This window comes from Notothenia rossii, assembly GCF_949606895.1.
Source record: "Notothenia rossii genome assembly, chromosome: 6".
Lineage (NCBI taxonomy): Eukaryota > Metazoa > Chordata > Actinopteri > Perciformes > Nototheniidae > Notothenia > Notothenia rossii.
This window is the reverse complement of record NC_136909.1, coordinates 88,063,894-88,079,604: the sequence shown is the minus strand read 5'-3', so window position 1 is coordinate 88,079,604 and position 15,711 is coordinate 88,063,894. Positions and strand designations below refer to the sequence as shown.

Genomic DNA, 15,711 nt, shown 5'->3' with positions numbered 1-15,711 from the left:
ATGCATGTCAATTTAAATCAATACATACAACTATTTTTTAAATCAATAAAATCATTTTCTAAATCCACAAAAGCATTTCAATTAATATTGGGAGTCATAACGTTACTTTGTTGAGAATGTGTCCATGTAATAAGCGGGATAATGTGCAGCGACTTGGTCATTATGGGGAAAAGAACACCTTCAGGCCGATCTAGATCCCTCCGCTTCGCGTCGGGCTCCTGATCAGCCTGTCGGTGTTCTTTTCCCCATAATGACCAAGTCGCTGCACATTATCCCTTACTTATTAAATGGCTTAGTTGAATACTCGATTCTGATTGGTCAATTCAGAACACGTGACACGTTGTTAATACCGAACAGACAGACCGCTGTCAAGGACTTATTGACCGTTGTTAAGGACGCTCACATCTGCAGAAAGAAGTCCGTTCGATTTAACTATATACAGTTTGGCCGAAAAGCAAACTGCATGCAGTTTGCTTTCTAACTGACAAGACAAGAGCGACAAGAAAACAGCGGAGAAGTAACGGGCAGAAATCCTCCTTTTACGCAGCGGTCCAGACATAGACATCAAACGGCGACACATATTCAGTGTGCAGTTCCTTTGGCATTAGGGCAGGGATATCTAGATACTTCCCAAGGTTTGACATCATGAATTGTGCTACTTTTAAAGCAAGCAGCGATGTTTTCAAATCTGTAATCAAAAAGCTCCTCAAAAACGCTATCGAAGCAGTTCCTGCCGTTGCTACGTTAGTTCAAACGTTAACAACGGAGTATTTTTCTTAGCGGATGCATGTCAATTTAAATCAATACATACAACTATTTTTTAAATCAATAAAATCATTTTCTAAATCCATAAAAGCATTTCAATTAATAGTGGGAGTCATAACGTTACTTTGTTGAGAATGTGGCCATGTAATAAGCGGGATAATGTGCAGCGACTTGGTCATGATGGGGAAAAGAACACCGACAGGCTGATCAGGAGCCCGACGCGAAGAGGAGGGATCTAGATCGGCATGAAGGCCGCGTCGCAGCACATTATCCCTTACATATTTGAATGTTTCTGTACTCACAGAGCCTTCCTGGAGGCTTTGACCACTGGCAGCAGCCTCAGAAGAGCCTTCTCTGAAGCAGAGTATTTCTTCAGGTCAAACACGTCCAGATCTTCTTCTGATGACAGTAAGATGAAGACCAGAGCTGACCACTGAGCAGGAGACAGATTATCTGAGGAGAGACTTCCTGAACTCAGGGACTGTTGGATCTGCTTCACTAGAGAACCATCATTCAGTTCATTCAGACAGTGGAACAGGTTGATGCTTCTCTCCGGAGACAGATCCTCATCCATCTTCTTCTTGATGTACTGGACTGTTTTCTTGTTGGTCTTTGAGCTACTTCCTGTTTCTGTCAGTAGACCTCGTAGGAGTTTCTGATTGGTCTGCAGTGAAAGACCCAGGAGGAAGCGGAGGAACAAGTCCAGGTGTCCGTTTGGACTCTGTAAGGCCTGGTCCACAGCACTCTGGTAGAGATGTGTTGGTTCAGGTTTGGCTCTAAAGACTTTAGGACGCCTGGAGGTTGTTGGTTCTTCTGACAGCAGGTTGACTCCAGAGGTGATGAAGGTCAGATGGACATGAAGAGCAGCCAGAAACTCCTGAACGCTCAGATGGACGAAGCAGAACACCTTGTCCCTCTGGTACAGTCCTCTCTCCTCTCTAAAGACCTGTGTGAACACTCCTGAGTACACTGAGGCTGCTTTGATATCGATGCCACACTCTGTCAGGTCGGAATCATAGAAGATCAGGTTGCCTTTCTGCAGCTGCTCAAAAGCCAGTTTCCCCAGAGCCTCCATCATCTTCCTGCTCTCTGGACTCCAGTGTGGATCTGTCTCAGCTCCTCCATCATACTTGATGTTCTTCACTTTGGACTGAACCACCAGGAAGTGGATGTACATCTCAGTCAGGGTCTTGGGCAGCTCTCCCCCCTCTCTGGTTTTCAACACCTCCTCCAGAACTGAAGCAGAGATCCAGCAGAAGACTGGGATGTGGCACATGATGTGGAGGCTTCGTGAGGTCTTGATGTGGGAGATGATGGTGCCGGCCTGCTCCTGATCTCTGAATCTCTTCCTGAAGTACTCCTCCTTCTGTGGGTGAGTGAACCCTCGGACCTCTGTCACCATGTCCACACACTCAGGAGGGATCTGATTGGCTGCTGCAGGTCGTGTGGTTATCCAGAGGCGAGCAGAGGGAAGCAGCTTCCCCCTGATGAGGTTTGTCAGCAGCACATCCACTGAGGTGGACTCTGTGACATCAGTCAGGATCTCAGTGTTGAGGAAGTCCAGAGGAAGTCGACTCTCATCCAGACCGTCAAAGATGAACACAACCGGGAACTGATCAAACCTGCAGATTCCTGCGTCTCTGGTTTCAGAGAAGAAGTGATGAACAAGTTCCACCAAGCTGTACTTGTTCTCTCTCACCACATTCAGCTCTCTGAAGGTGAATGGAAATATGAACTGGATGTCCTGGTTGGCTTTGCCTTCAGCCCAGTCCAGAGTGAACTTCTGTGTTAAGACTGTTTTCCCAATGCCAGCCACGCCCTTTGTCAGCACTGCTCTGATTGGTGCATCTCTTCCAGGTGAGGCTTTAAAGAGGTCTTCTTGTCTGATGGTTGTTTCTGGTCTGTCTGGTTTCCTGGATGCTGTTTCAATCTGTCTGACCTCATGTTCATCATTGACCTCTGCAGACCCCCCCTCTGTGATGTAGAGCTCTGTGTAGATCTGGTTCAGAAGGGTTGGGTTTCCTGCTTTAGCAATGCCCTCAAACACACACTGGAACCTCTCCTTCAGGTTAGACTTAAGTTCACGCTGACACACTCCAGAACGACTTCCTGAATGAACACACAACAAATCAGATCAATGAGTCAAATACATCTTTAAAGAATGAGGATCTGAATATACTTTGTTCCATCTCTTGAGACTTTAGTCAACATTTATCCAGCTTGTTAAATCTCTATAGAAACCCTCTCACAGCTCTGCAGACGGTCAGCCAGCTCCTCCTGCTCCATGCTCCTCAGGAAGTGCAGTGTGATGTTCAGAAATGCCTCTCTGCTGCTCCTCCTCTGCTCTTCATCCTCACCGTCCAGCACCTCCTCATCATCCCTCTGACTCTCTAAGCATTCTGGGTAATCTGAACTCAGAGCCTTCTGGATCTTCTTCAGCTCGTTCTTCACAAAAGTGATGATGTTGTCCTCCAGCAGCTGGAACAGAATACATGAACAACACAATCAAACTAAAGTCACCAAACATCAGATCCATGTTGGACAGACTGACCATCCACTGATCTACAAAGTGCATCATGGAGTTGACTGTGAGCAGAACAGATGTGAAGTAGCTGTAGTTCATGTACAGACCATAAATGTGGAGTCCAGCTGTGTCTGATGCTGCTGGGCAGACTGACCTCTGGGAACCTCTGAGCTCTGCTGGTCCTCTCTGTGAGGAATCATGAAGAAACAACTCACATTATCTCTGATATGCTTCAGTGGTGCTGGAAATGTGGATCAGGTGCATGTGTGAGCAACAGGAGAAAGGTTAGATCACTGGATTTGTCTGGGCCTCGCACGGAGTACCAACTTTAGCAGCTGTAGAAGTTATTGCCAATTTTTATTTTAAACTAAAACCTCAAAATAACATTTTATAGACACATGAATTGGTACAAAGTTTAAAGGGCAGTGATATCACTCATCCTTGACTATCAGCAACACTAAATACTAAGAAGTGCCACGCACCAAAATGAAAGTAATCAGTGACTGTAATCTTTGATTAAGGTTTAACAATTACATTTAATTTGATCAAGAGCTGTTTAATTGTTCAATAGAGCACCAGGTGAAGAGCAAAACACCACACAGCAATTACACATTTTAGAAATGAGAAGCAAAAACTGCTGCAAATACAGGGAAACATTGACCTCCGACTGACGAGGAGCAATGGGAAACACTCAGGTATGTATTCACACAGAGCTGATCATAAGCTGGAGTAGACGTCCACACAGTTGAGTTTCCCTCCCTTTGGACGCAAGCTGCAGGATTACAAAACTCCAGCTTTACTTAAGAAGGAAAGAAATGTAACTCAGATGAGAAACACTGAAGGTAAACATGACCCTTATTTCTTTATTTAAAGAAACCTTCATCAGATTCAGAAACAGGTTTATTGCCAAGTTGGTGTTTATGGTGCTTAAAGCTTTCAAACCTGATACGCCTTATAAATGATCAAAGCTGCTTTTATTAGAAAGGAACCAGAGAAGTGTCTCACCAAGAAAATTCAACAGAGCCACACTTTCTTAACTGGGTCAATACAACCTGAAAGCAGAGCAGCAGGTACCATGAAGGGGGTTATCAACTTTCAATCCTCACCTTTGTCCAACAGAGTGTCGTCCATCTTTGAAGCGCATAGGTTTGTCCATAGACCAGTCACTCTTCATGGACACACAGCTGGGTTCAGGTTCCTCCAGCCTCCTCCTGAAACATGAGAAACAAACAGTTAGGAATCTGGACCGTCACAATGGTCCTAAATACTATTCATATTAGAATGTGTTTAATAAACAGGGGCCATGCTTATAAATACATGAATCTCAAAGAAGGGATGAGTTATGCCAGATTAAGATCATTTCTATCTGCAGTCCTTAGACAGGTACGCACATAATGGTCATCGAACACTTAAAACCTCTCCTAGTCTCCATCACACTAACACTTAGTCAGATCAGAGCTCAGAGCACCATACAACAACATGAGAATACTTTATTATCAGATCAAGTCTGACATGCTTCTGGCATCACAGCAGCTCCTTTAGCAACGTCAACAAGGACAAACATCAAGACAAGAAACAAGGAAACAGATATTTACCATAACAACACAGTCACTGAAGACACCATGTTCATCTGACCTGGGATTTCACTCATTACATAATCATGGTTGGGTCAGAGATAATGTGGTTGGCCAGCCTCTAAAGGTTGTGATGGTAGGATGATTCAGAGAGGCTCTCAAATGTTGACCTACGACCTTTGAGCAGATTCTCTGATAGACTGGTGGAGCAGTTTTGATTTTAAAGAGGTGGACCTGTACCGTGTAGTATTACAGTACTGCAAAATACTATAAGAAAGTACCTGCGTGATTTTCTCAGTAAGTGTTACAACAGGGACAGATATATTTACCCTGTTTCATCAGAATATTTGAGAATATATTGATTTGGTGAGCCTGTCCGAACTCTAGTCCGGAGCTGTTTGATTGGATCTCAGCAGGTTTGGTTATCTCCTGCCACCTTTTTCTTTTTCAGTATTTTCTATTTTACTGATCTGCAGTAGAACACCAATATATGAGCCACAAAGACAGAGAAGACGGCACATACAAGAGGGTACTGTGGTGAATGAAGTCATGTATTTATTTGACTACCCAATGCTCTCTCATTGCCTCCCATTTATTCCTAATGTGATACCTGCTCATTCTACAGCATTTAGGTCTGAAACTCTACCATAATGATGGAAAATCACTTTAGTTTGTGGACAAATTGAACTGTGTTTATTGTTTAAACAGTGCTTTAAATATTTTACCTGCTATGGTATTGAAGGCTTCTTTTATTGAGCCTCTCTGACACGTTACACTCTGGCTTCAGGCTGAACACACCTTGGTAGTCCCTCCCTCAGCTTCAATAAGAGGTCTCTGTTCTTCAGTAACAACAAGTTTTCTACTGCTGCTGATATAATGAAGTCACATGACGTCCACTTACTCTGTCTCTGAAGGGCGGCCTTTAAAATATAAAGGTTCATCTCTAGACCGGTCACTCTTTATGGACACACAGCTGGGTCCAGGTCCAGGTCCAGGTCCAGGTCCAGGTCCAGGTCCAGGTCCAGGTCCAGGTCCAGGTCCAGGTCCAGGTCCAGGTCCAGGTCCATGCTGCTGCTCTGGGCTTCATCACAACACACACACAGAGTGTGAATAATGCCTGCTGAGCTCTGGAGAAGAGGACAGTCAGAGGTCTTCATCTCACCTCTGAGCTTTGGTGAGGCGTTCAGGGTCCCCACTCAGAGCGGGTTCAGTGTCCTCGCAGGGATTCATAGCAGAGCTCACACCTTCACACACACACAACCACCTGCTGGAGAACCACACATTATCTCATCAGGACACAGAGCTCTCACACCTCCAAACTAAAACACTCATGAGACAGTTTCCATGTTGTTGGCTCTGTGAGCTGCAGCGTCTTAAAGACCCTCTCAATGCTCTGTGGTCTTCAGGGCGGTTTGAAGACTTCAGGAACATCCTTCATGTGGATTATTCTTGGCCTTTCTGTGCAGATCACTTCTATTGGACGGACTCTGAAGAGCTCAGCAAGCCTTCAAATCTTCCTCTGTTTCAGAGGTTCATACATTTTAAACAGCCAACAGGAAACTGTGTTTGGAGTTCAGAGCAGAAGATTTGGAGGGTAAAAAATAAATATGAAGAAAATAAATGTACTGATTTTTTTTTTTTAAACGAACGATAAATTGATGTTCTGTATTATTTTAGGTCCTTTAATAAAGGAGAACACTAGTAGTTTGTGATTGGACAGAGAATAATCTGCTTATTGTCCTGAGTCAGTGGTGAGGACCAATCAGAGCAGAGGAAGCTCCACCAGATGGAGCTGATGCAGGATTTCACTGCTGCACCTTGACTCAGGTGTTGTACTTCAGTTCAGCTTTTAGTTACTTTAGTTCACTTCATTACCTGCTACTTTATTCTTCTACCATTCTACATCTTAGAAGCAAGTATTCTACTTTTTCTGCAGTCCAAGTGATAACTTACGTTAAGAACATGTTGTGTAAACGTTTCAGATCTAGATTAATAACACTAAATATAATCACCAAATTGTCCTGCCTTAACTATATATTAAAATATGATTCCTTGGTGAAAATCACGAGGCACAATGTACTGTGTATGACCTTTATTTAAAAAAGAAAAAGCTCCTCCTTTACCAGCTGTTACATTAAAGTGAACAGACGGATTAATTCATTATTATCATTAAATAATGTGAAACATATTATTATGAACTGGTGCAGAATGAGTAGTTTTGCACTTTAAGTATATTTTGATGTTTAAACTTGTACTTTAGTGAAGTGTTGAATAGAGGACCTGAAACAGATTATTATCACACTGTGGTTTCACTAATGTTTCTGAAACTAAAGATCTGAGTCCTTCGTCCTCCTCTGTGAGAAACCATAAACCAGCTGCAGTTCCTCAGAGTGACCACTGGAGGTCCTCCTCCTCCTCCTCCTCCTCCTCCTCCTCCTCCTCCTCCTCCTCCTCCTCCTCCCCCTCCTCCAACACCTTTAGCTTTTATTTTTGGCCCATATTTGAGCTTCCCGACTGAATTGAACACACCTTTTCTTTTCGTTTGTTGACGTGTTTGGACTTGAGTTATTTTTTTTACAGTGAAGACTAAGAAACAAAATGGCTTCCGTCCTGCTCAGCTGGTGTTTAACACAGAACACCTGAAGAGAAGACTACAACAGAGAAAGAGTCCCTCGCAGTTTCATCAGAAACTAAACCTTAATGTGCTCTGTGAAAACAGAAAACTTAGAAATAAGTTAAAAGACTGTCAGCAAAAGTAGTGAAACAGTTCCCGTTGAATGACAGTTTATAGAATATATTCTAATGCCATCAGATACAGATATTGCCTGTAAGTACATGTTGTAACTTTACAGTCTAGTACAAGTACACTTCTTCATTATCAGGACACATGTAACAAGGTGAGAATACTGCATTAAGACGTTTGAGTTTCACTGTTTAGACTTTGGATCAGAGTTCCTGAGGGGGGGCCAGGAGGGCGTGTTGATCGACCAATGAAACGCAGCCAGAGTCTCTCAGGTGTTTCAGGAGCAAAGGCCCAGGTGAGCTCTCTGATGGCTGCTGGATCCTAGTGCCCTACCGTTGCCTCCCCCTCGACATCAGTAGCCCTCCTGACAGACTGACCCCCATCAGCCTGAATTCCTCTTCCTCCTCACAGGGAACTCTTTCCTGTGTGTGTGTGTGAGTGTGTGTGTGTGTGTGTGTGTGTGTGTGTGTGTGTGTGTGTGTGTGTGTGTGTGTGTGTCCTCACCTCACTTTTTACAGTTAGCAGTCAGACTGGTTGGACTGAGTCTCAGTCTGTGCTGCGTTCACAGGATCAAATGCTTTTGTGAATAGAATTATTGGGAAGGGATCTTTAACAGAGTTTTCTGGTACTCTAACCTGCAGTGCGTTTGATCAAAACAGGAAGTCATTACTTTTTTTAAAATGTTGCAGAATAATGTCCGATTGGACTCTTTGCAGCCTCTGTTGTTTAAAGTTTTGCTTCCTGGACACAGCTTGAATAAATACGTTCATTAAAACAACACAAAGTGATCTCTTCACTGCTCTTTGGTGATCTGGTTTTTCCTTTGTAGAGTAACCGCAGCTGTCAGATAAGTGTAGTCCAGTAAAAAGTATAATATGTACCTCTGAGATGAGTACAGGTATCTCACTCTCATTTCTGGTGTAACATCCTCTCGACCGCCCTTCCAACGTGTGTTATCTCCACCATCTCACCCACATTTCCGTTCCTATTGCCTCACACCAAAGTTCGCTTTGTCATGCTGGGGATTGTCAACTTTCTGACTCGTAAGGCCCGGACACACCAAGCTGACACCAAAGAACTGACACAGACGGACCCCCGACTGTTGTGTCTCCTCTCGTCTCCTCGTCTTGGCCATGTGTCGCACTGGAACACACCGCAAAGACTTCAGACAGCCAAGAAGCACGTAAGAACTACGCATGCGTCAGTGGCAATAACTCTCCTCACCAGCAGGCGGCGGTAGTGTGTATTCGTCATTCAAAAGAGGCAACAACCGGAAGACAGACTGCGTGATACCCGAGAGAAGAAGAACAGACTGCGTGATATAAACAAATAGCGTGTTCCATTTTCACTCTACAGCGAGAAGCTCACGGGGCTTTCCCCAACCTGTGAGGAGAGCTGGAGGGAAATGAAATCTTAATAGTTTGTTTGGGTAGCTCACTTCCGTTTCGCCTCTCATTCGCTGATTCGCTAAGCTGAACAGCCAATCCGAGTGATTTCTTTTGCCGACAGCCTTTGGCCGACTGCCAGTTTTCGGCCGAAAAGGTGGCCGACTGCCGGTTTTCGGCCGAAAAGGTGTCGGCACGGCTGAAAAGACACGACGGTGCGGGACACACCAATCTGAGTAGGGCGTGTCGACGCTCATCGTCGGCCTGACGCCCAACGACGCCGATAATCGGCTTGGTGTGTCCCCGGCCTTTAGAATCCATTAACCCCTTGAGACACACCATCTGGACAGATTGCAGTCAAATTTTACCGGGTGGGGTTTTTACCTAAATTAGCGTTAGGGTTACGGCTAAAAGGGGAATTGGCAGCTGATACTCTGCTTTAGATTTTTTGGTTTATTTTCATACAAAGCCTTTGACCCAACAATGATGGATCCAGAAACACACATTTCCAGTGTTTTACCTGCTATAGATGGTATGTTCCCATGCTCACTTTATGCTTACGACCATACCCTACCATACCAATACTTAGATGGGACACCTCGGTATTCCCAGTGCTGCAGTCGTTGAATGAAGTGGTTTTGGTGGCACTATCCAGTATAACAGGGGAGTTTTGAATAAGGACGCTGCATATTGGTTTGTTCTGATAGAAATAAGGTTGAAGCTCGTTGTGCCAAAATACGCCACTATTTCAACACGTTCTAAGTAAAAACAGGGTTTTTCCGCTCGTTATAGTATGGTAGTTTAAACACACTTTACATAGGAATTGAACATTGTTCTTCAGATTGGTAGACATCCATTTACCCCTTTAGATAAACAAATCATTTCTAATGTTTCGTTGTATTAGGTATTAGGAGTAAAAGTACTGCTAAGTTTTTCTTGTGTACTTTTATTTCTGATCTACAAAGTCTATTGTGTCACTTATTCTGTTAATACAATCTGTTTTTTTGTGTTGTATTTGTTTATTCCTGAACACAATTAATCAGTTGTACTAAGTCTGTGTTCTTATTATTTCTGTATCATAGTTTAAATTATGTTTGTATTTGTTTTGTCATAATTTCTCGTAGGATCTTTGCGTTTGTCTTTTATTCTTGTTCACGGAATTTCTCTGAAACCATACCTTTCACAATTTAACTTTTTCTATTTCTTATAGTCTTTTATCAATGCATTTGTTTTGTTCCATTCTGTTTTAGTGGTGCTTATTCGCAACATAATGCTATAAAAATACGTATTTGGTTTGTATACATGGAATGTAATGAAGTATTTTCGATAATGAGATATATATAAAGTCATGCCCGATCTCGTATATCTCAGAAGCTGAGCAGGGTCGGGCAGAGACATTGTTTTGCACATTTATGACCCTGAAGGTCGCCCAGAGGTCTGAGTATTGGTTCTTGATGTGGGGGGCCAGGGTTCATCACTCAAGTGTATTTAGTCTTGGCTCAAATTGGTTTTATTCCATCTAGCCTCCTTGCAACCTATGGAGGACAGAACATGACATAGGTAAGAATAAATAAATACATGTTTGAATAAATACTGGAACACTAATATAAATAACTGTGGAAATAGATACAGAAATAAAAATAATACAGTAATAAATAAATAAATACTTTAACTAAAAAGAAAATGATGTAAAAAATAAAATCTTATTTATTTTTCTGTATTTCCATGTGTTTTATTTCTATCTGTATTTGTGTGTGAAGTGATGTGTGTTGCACTTTCCTGGATCACAGTGAAGATATTGAATCTGAAGCAAAAGCATATTTTCAGAATCAGAATTCCTTTATTTGTCCCGAAAAGTGGAAATCTACATTATTACATCAAAAGATGTATAGTGCAGATAAAGTGAAAAGAGTAGACTGTATATTCAAATATAACAAAGCAGGAAGACATTATTAATAATAAAGAAGAACAATAAGTAAAAACACATAACAAGTACACCACGGTTAAAAACAAATAGATGGAAATATATGTTTTAAACAACGTTGGTCTAACATCAGCTGTGATCCTGAACAGACTGAACTCTCTGGGCAGCAGGGAGGAAGTCTCTGGAACAGGAGGAGACTCTTCCTCCTACAGAGGAACCAGAGACACTGAGGAATCAGAGCTGAACCTAAACCCAGCATAGAGAGGTTCAGTGAATGTGGTTCTGAAGGTGTGGAGGTGGATCAGTGTGTCAGAGGAGACTCTGTAGAAGGAGAGAGAGCCAGCAGGATGATCCAGATACACTGCTACTCTACCAGAGGAGGAGGAGGAGGAGGAGGAGGAGGAGGAGGAGGAGGAGGAGGAGGGGGAGGTGTGTGTTTCTGTGTTATTGTGACAGACAGAGTAACCACCACCAGAGCAGATCAGACTCCAGGACTGATCATTCCTTCCAAACACACAGTCCTCTCTCTTTCCTCTCCTCCTGATTCCTCTGTAAGTCACTGATATATAAACCCTTCCTCTCCACTCGACCTCCCAGTAGCAGAGACCAGTCAGAGCTTCTCTACACATCAGCTGTCTCCAGATATCAAACCTCTCTGGATGATCAGGATATGGCTGCTCCTCTCTCACACATGTCACCTTCCTGTTGTCCTCAGACAGTTTGAGGTTCCTCTGTGCTGTGTTTGTGTCGAGTGAGAGTTCACAGGAATCTGAGGAGAGGAACAGCAGCAGTTATTCATCTATCAGCTGTTCATTTATTGACACTTTGATGATGAAGGTTACATTTGAAGATGGTGGCTGCTTTGTTTTCATGAATCAAATTAAACCACACTCACACTTCCTCAGACCGGGTCTCAACCATCGGACTCCAGCAGGCTCCATCCTGAAAGAAGGGGGGGTGGGGGGTGGGGGGGGGTCAGAGCAGCATGGAGACATGGACATCACTCTCAAACTCAGAGCTTTGTTATTCTCCACAGATGAAGCTACATGTTCACGATATCATTTTAGATCAGTCGATAAATAAAGCTCATTAACTTCAATTATTATTTATCAGAGAATAAGATGTAAGAGTTGATCAGTGTTCAGTTAGTGTTCCCTCAGCATCTGCTAGCAGCAGTCAATGAGTGTTTCTCTTACCTGGAATCTGAAGAGGAAAATCAATGAACTTTATTTAAAAGCATCTTTCATGCAACGCACTTTGGGTTTGCTTTGAGCAATGAAAGGTGCTTTGACCATACCATTTATTATTATTATTATTATGATGAATTCACAGGACATCTGATAGTTCATCATTGTGTTTAAAAGAGGGAGGGGCCATTCAGTGCTTTAAAAATAGGAGAAGCACTTCAGAATCAATTCAGATACAGGAGCCAGTGCAGATGGTGTCCATCAGGAGTGGGATGATCTCTGCTGTGTTTAGGTTGTTGGATGGATTTTGACTCTATTGCCAAAATGATAAAAGCAGTTTTTGGTCAGCAAATTAAAATGAGCATTAAAATGGAGATCAGAATCTAAAATGATAAAGATGTATTTCTTGTTGTCGTGTCTTCTCTGTAAACACAGAGCTGCTGCCTGAGTCTTATCCCGTGTCTTTAGTTCCCTTCAATGTTTTTGTCTTGGCATACACACAGTGGAGGAAATACGTATTTGATCCCTGCAGACTTTGTAAGTTCACCAACAAAGAAAGGACCAGTCTGTCATTTGAATGGTAGGTTTATATAAACAGTGAGAGAAAGAATATCAATAAGGAAATCCAGAAATGTACATTATATAAAAGATACAAATGTATTTGCATTTAACTGAGTGAAATAAGTATTTGATCCCCTTGCAGAACATGTGTTAGGACTTGGTGGAGAAACCCTTGTTGGACACACAGAGGTCACACAGAGGTCAGACGCTTCTTGTAGTTGGTCTCCAGGTCTGTGCACATCTCAGGAAGGATGTTGGTCCACTCCTCTCTGAAGATCCAAATCCTTCAGGTGTTGAGGCTGATGCTTGGCATCTGGAAGCTTCAGCTCCCTCCACACATTTTCTATGGGATTAAGGTCCAGAGACTGGCTAGGACCCTCCATCACCTGAAGGTGCTTCTTCTTTAGCCTCTCCTGTGTTGCCTTGGCCGTATGTTCAGGGTTCTTGTCCTGCTGGAAGACCCCTCCATGACCCATGGTCAGTGTCCTGGCTGAGGGAAGGAGGCTATCGACCAAGATCTCACGGGACATGTCCCCGTCCATCCTCTCCTCGATGCAGGGAAGTCCTCCTGTCCCCTCAGCAGAGAAACAGCCCAAAGCAGAATGTCTCCACCTCCATGCCTGACGGATGGTGTTCTGGGGTTATAGTCAGCATCTCTCTTCCTCCAAACACGGCGTGTCGAGTTGAAGCCAAAGATCAACATTTTAGTCTCATCTGAGCTCATCCGCTTCTCCCAAGCCTTCTCTGAACCATTCAGATGTTCGTTGTCAAACTTCAGACGGCCTCTCGTGTTCTTCTTGAGCAGGGGGCCTTCAGGCACTGCAGGATTTGATCAACTATGGTGTAGTGTGTTACCAATAGGTTTCTTGGTGACTGTGGTCCCAGCTGCCTTGAGATCATTAACAAGTTCCTCCTGTGTAGTTCTTGGCTGATCCCTCACCTTTCTCATGATCATCAATACCCCACGGGGCCAGATCCTGTGTGGAGCCCAGACCGAGGGCCATTGATGCTCATTTTGTGTTTCTTCCATTTAGAAACACACACATTATTCTTCTGAATAATGGCACCAAGAGTTGTCTCCTTCTCACCAAGCTGCTTTCCGGTGGTCTTGGAGCCGATCCCAGCCTGGTGCAGGTCTACAGTCTCACCCTGAGGTCCTTAGACAGCTCTACAGTCTCGCCCATGGTGGAGAGATTGGAATCTGATTGATTGATTCTGTGGACAGGTGTCTTTTATACAGGTAACAAGTTGATTAGGAGTACTTTTTTAAAGGAAGATGAATTATTTGTCTGTGGGAGCCAGAATCCTTGTTTGTTGCAAAGGGATCAAATACTTATTTCACTCAGTTAAATGGAAATACATTTTTATCTTTTATATAATGTCAATTTCTGGATTTTCTTTTTGATATTCTTATTCTCAATGTTTATATAAACCTACCATTCAAATGATAGACTGTTAATGTATTGTGTGGGCAAACTTAAAAAATCTGCAGGGGATCAAATACTTATTTCCTTCACTGTATATGTTTATAATACCTGAGAGTGTCCAGTCTCCAGAGAGGATCCTCCAGTCCAGCAGACAGCAGCTTCTCTGCTGAGTCTCCTGGATGATTGTAGCTCAGGTCCAGCTCTCTCAGATGGGAGGGGTTGGATCTCAGAGCTGAAGCCAGAGAAACACAGCCTTCCTCTGAGACCATACAGCATGACAGCCTGAACACACACACACACACACACACACACACACACACACACACACACACACACACACACACACACACACACACACACACACACACACACACACACACACACACACACAGAGACACACAGACACACAGACACACACACACACACACACACACACACACACACACACACACACACACACACACACACACACACAGACACACACACACACAAGTTCAAACAAGAGTGAGTCAAAAAACAATAACAAATGTTATTGAAGCAGATGCAACAAAAGGTTATGAGTGTATCCATCATTAATGTACATCGCAATTTAACTGGCTTTAAGTTTAACATGTTGATGAACCCTGACCTGAGAGTCTCCAGAGTACAGTGTGGACTCTCCAGTCCAGCAGACAGCAGCTTCACTCCTGAATCCTGCAGGTCGTTGTTACTCAGGTCCAGCTCTCTCAGACTAGAGGACTGGGAGCTGAGGACTGAGGACAGAGCTGCACAGCTTCTCTCTGACAGCTTAGAGCCACTCAATCTGAGGAGACAACAAAAATAAATGGAAGCAAATGTTAAAGTGGACTTTGTTTTTATATAACATGTTTTCCTGGGCAAAACAGAAAAACTGTAAAGTATATTATGTTACATAGGGTCTGAAAATTGACGATCACAACTGGGTTGAAAAATAACTTGAGTACAGTGAACTTAGAAAACTCATCCAGTAATCATACATGTTATTTCAGCTTAGGATTTTACTGAAGCAACTAACAAACACTTCAATACAATGTCTAGAAAGTAATTTGAGGTCAAGTATCTTTCCCAAGGACACTTTGACATGTTAACCTCATGGAGAGTGGATCGAATCAATTACCCTCCCCTTGGTTATCGCCTATTTCCCTTCTGGGCAACAGCAGCCCAATATATCAATACATATTCAAAAGGGAGCTCAACATATTGATGGATCCTGACCTGAGAGTCTCCAGAGTACAGTGAGGACTCTCCAGTCCAGCAGACAGCAGCTTCACTCCTGAATCCTGCAGGTCGTTGTTACTCAGGTCCAGCTCTCTCAGACTAGAGGACTGGGAGCTGAGGACTGAGGACAGAGCTGCACAGCTTCTCTCTGACAGCTTACAGCCACTCAGTCTGATAAAGAAAGTACAAACAATATTTTAAAAAGATGAGCATAATATTTACTTTACATTTCATTTAGCTGACGCTTTTATCCAAAGCGACTTACAATTACCAATTACAGGGACATTCTCCCTGGAGAAACTAAGGACTAAGTGCCTTACTCAAGGGCACACGAGTGGTGGTGTTCCTGGCGGAACTCACAACGTTTCGATCTTCATCCCACCTC

General features: G+C 43.2%; 1 protein-coding gene across 1 annotated transcript in view; it reads right to left on the bottom strand.

Moving 5' to 3' along the window:
• Window positions 1-15,711, bottom strand: part of LOC307044215 (uncharacterized protein) — a 33,961-nt gene that overhangs the window by 7,474 nt on the left and 10,776 nt on the right. Inside the window, exons 9-11 of the mRNA XM_079689297.1 lie at window positions 15,324-15,497; window positions 14,719-14,892; window positions 14,199-14,372 (exon numbers count right to left, since the gene is read on the bottom strand). Coding sequence (XP_079545423.1) covers window positions 14,199-14,372; window positions 14,719-14,892; window positions 15,324-15,497 — 522 coding nt within the window. The remainder of the gene's footprint in view (window positions 1-14,198; window positions 14,373-14,718; window positions 14,893-15,323; window positions 15,498-15,711) is intronic.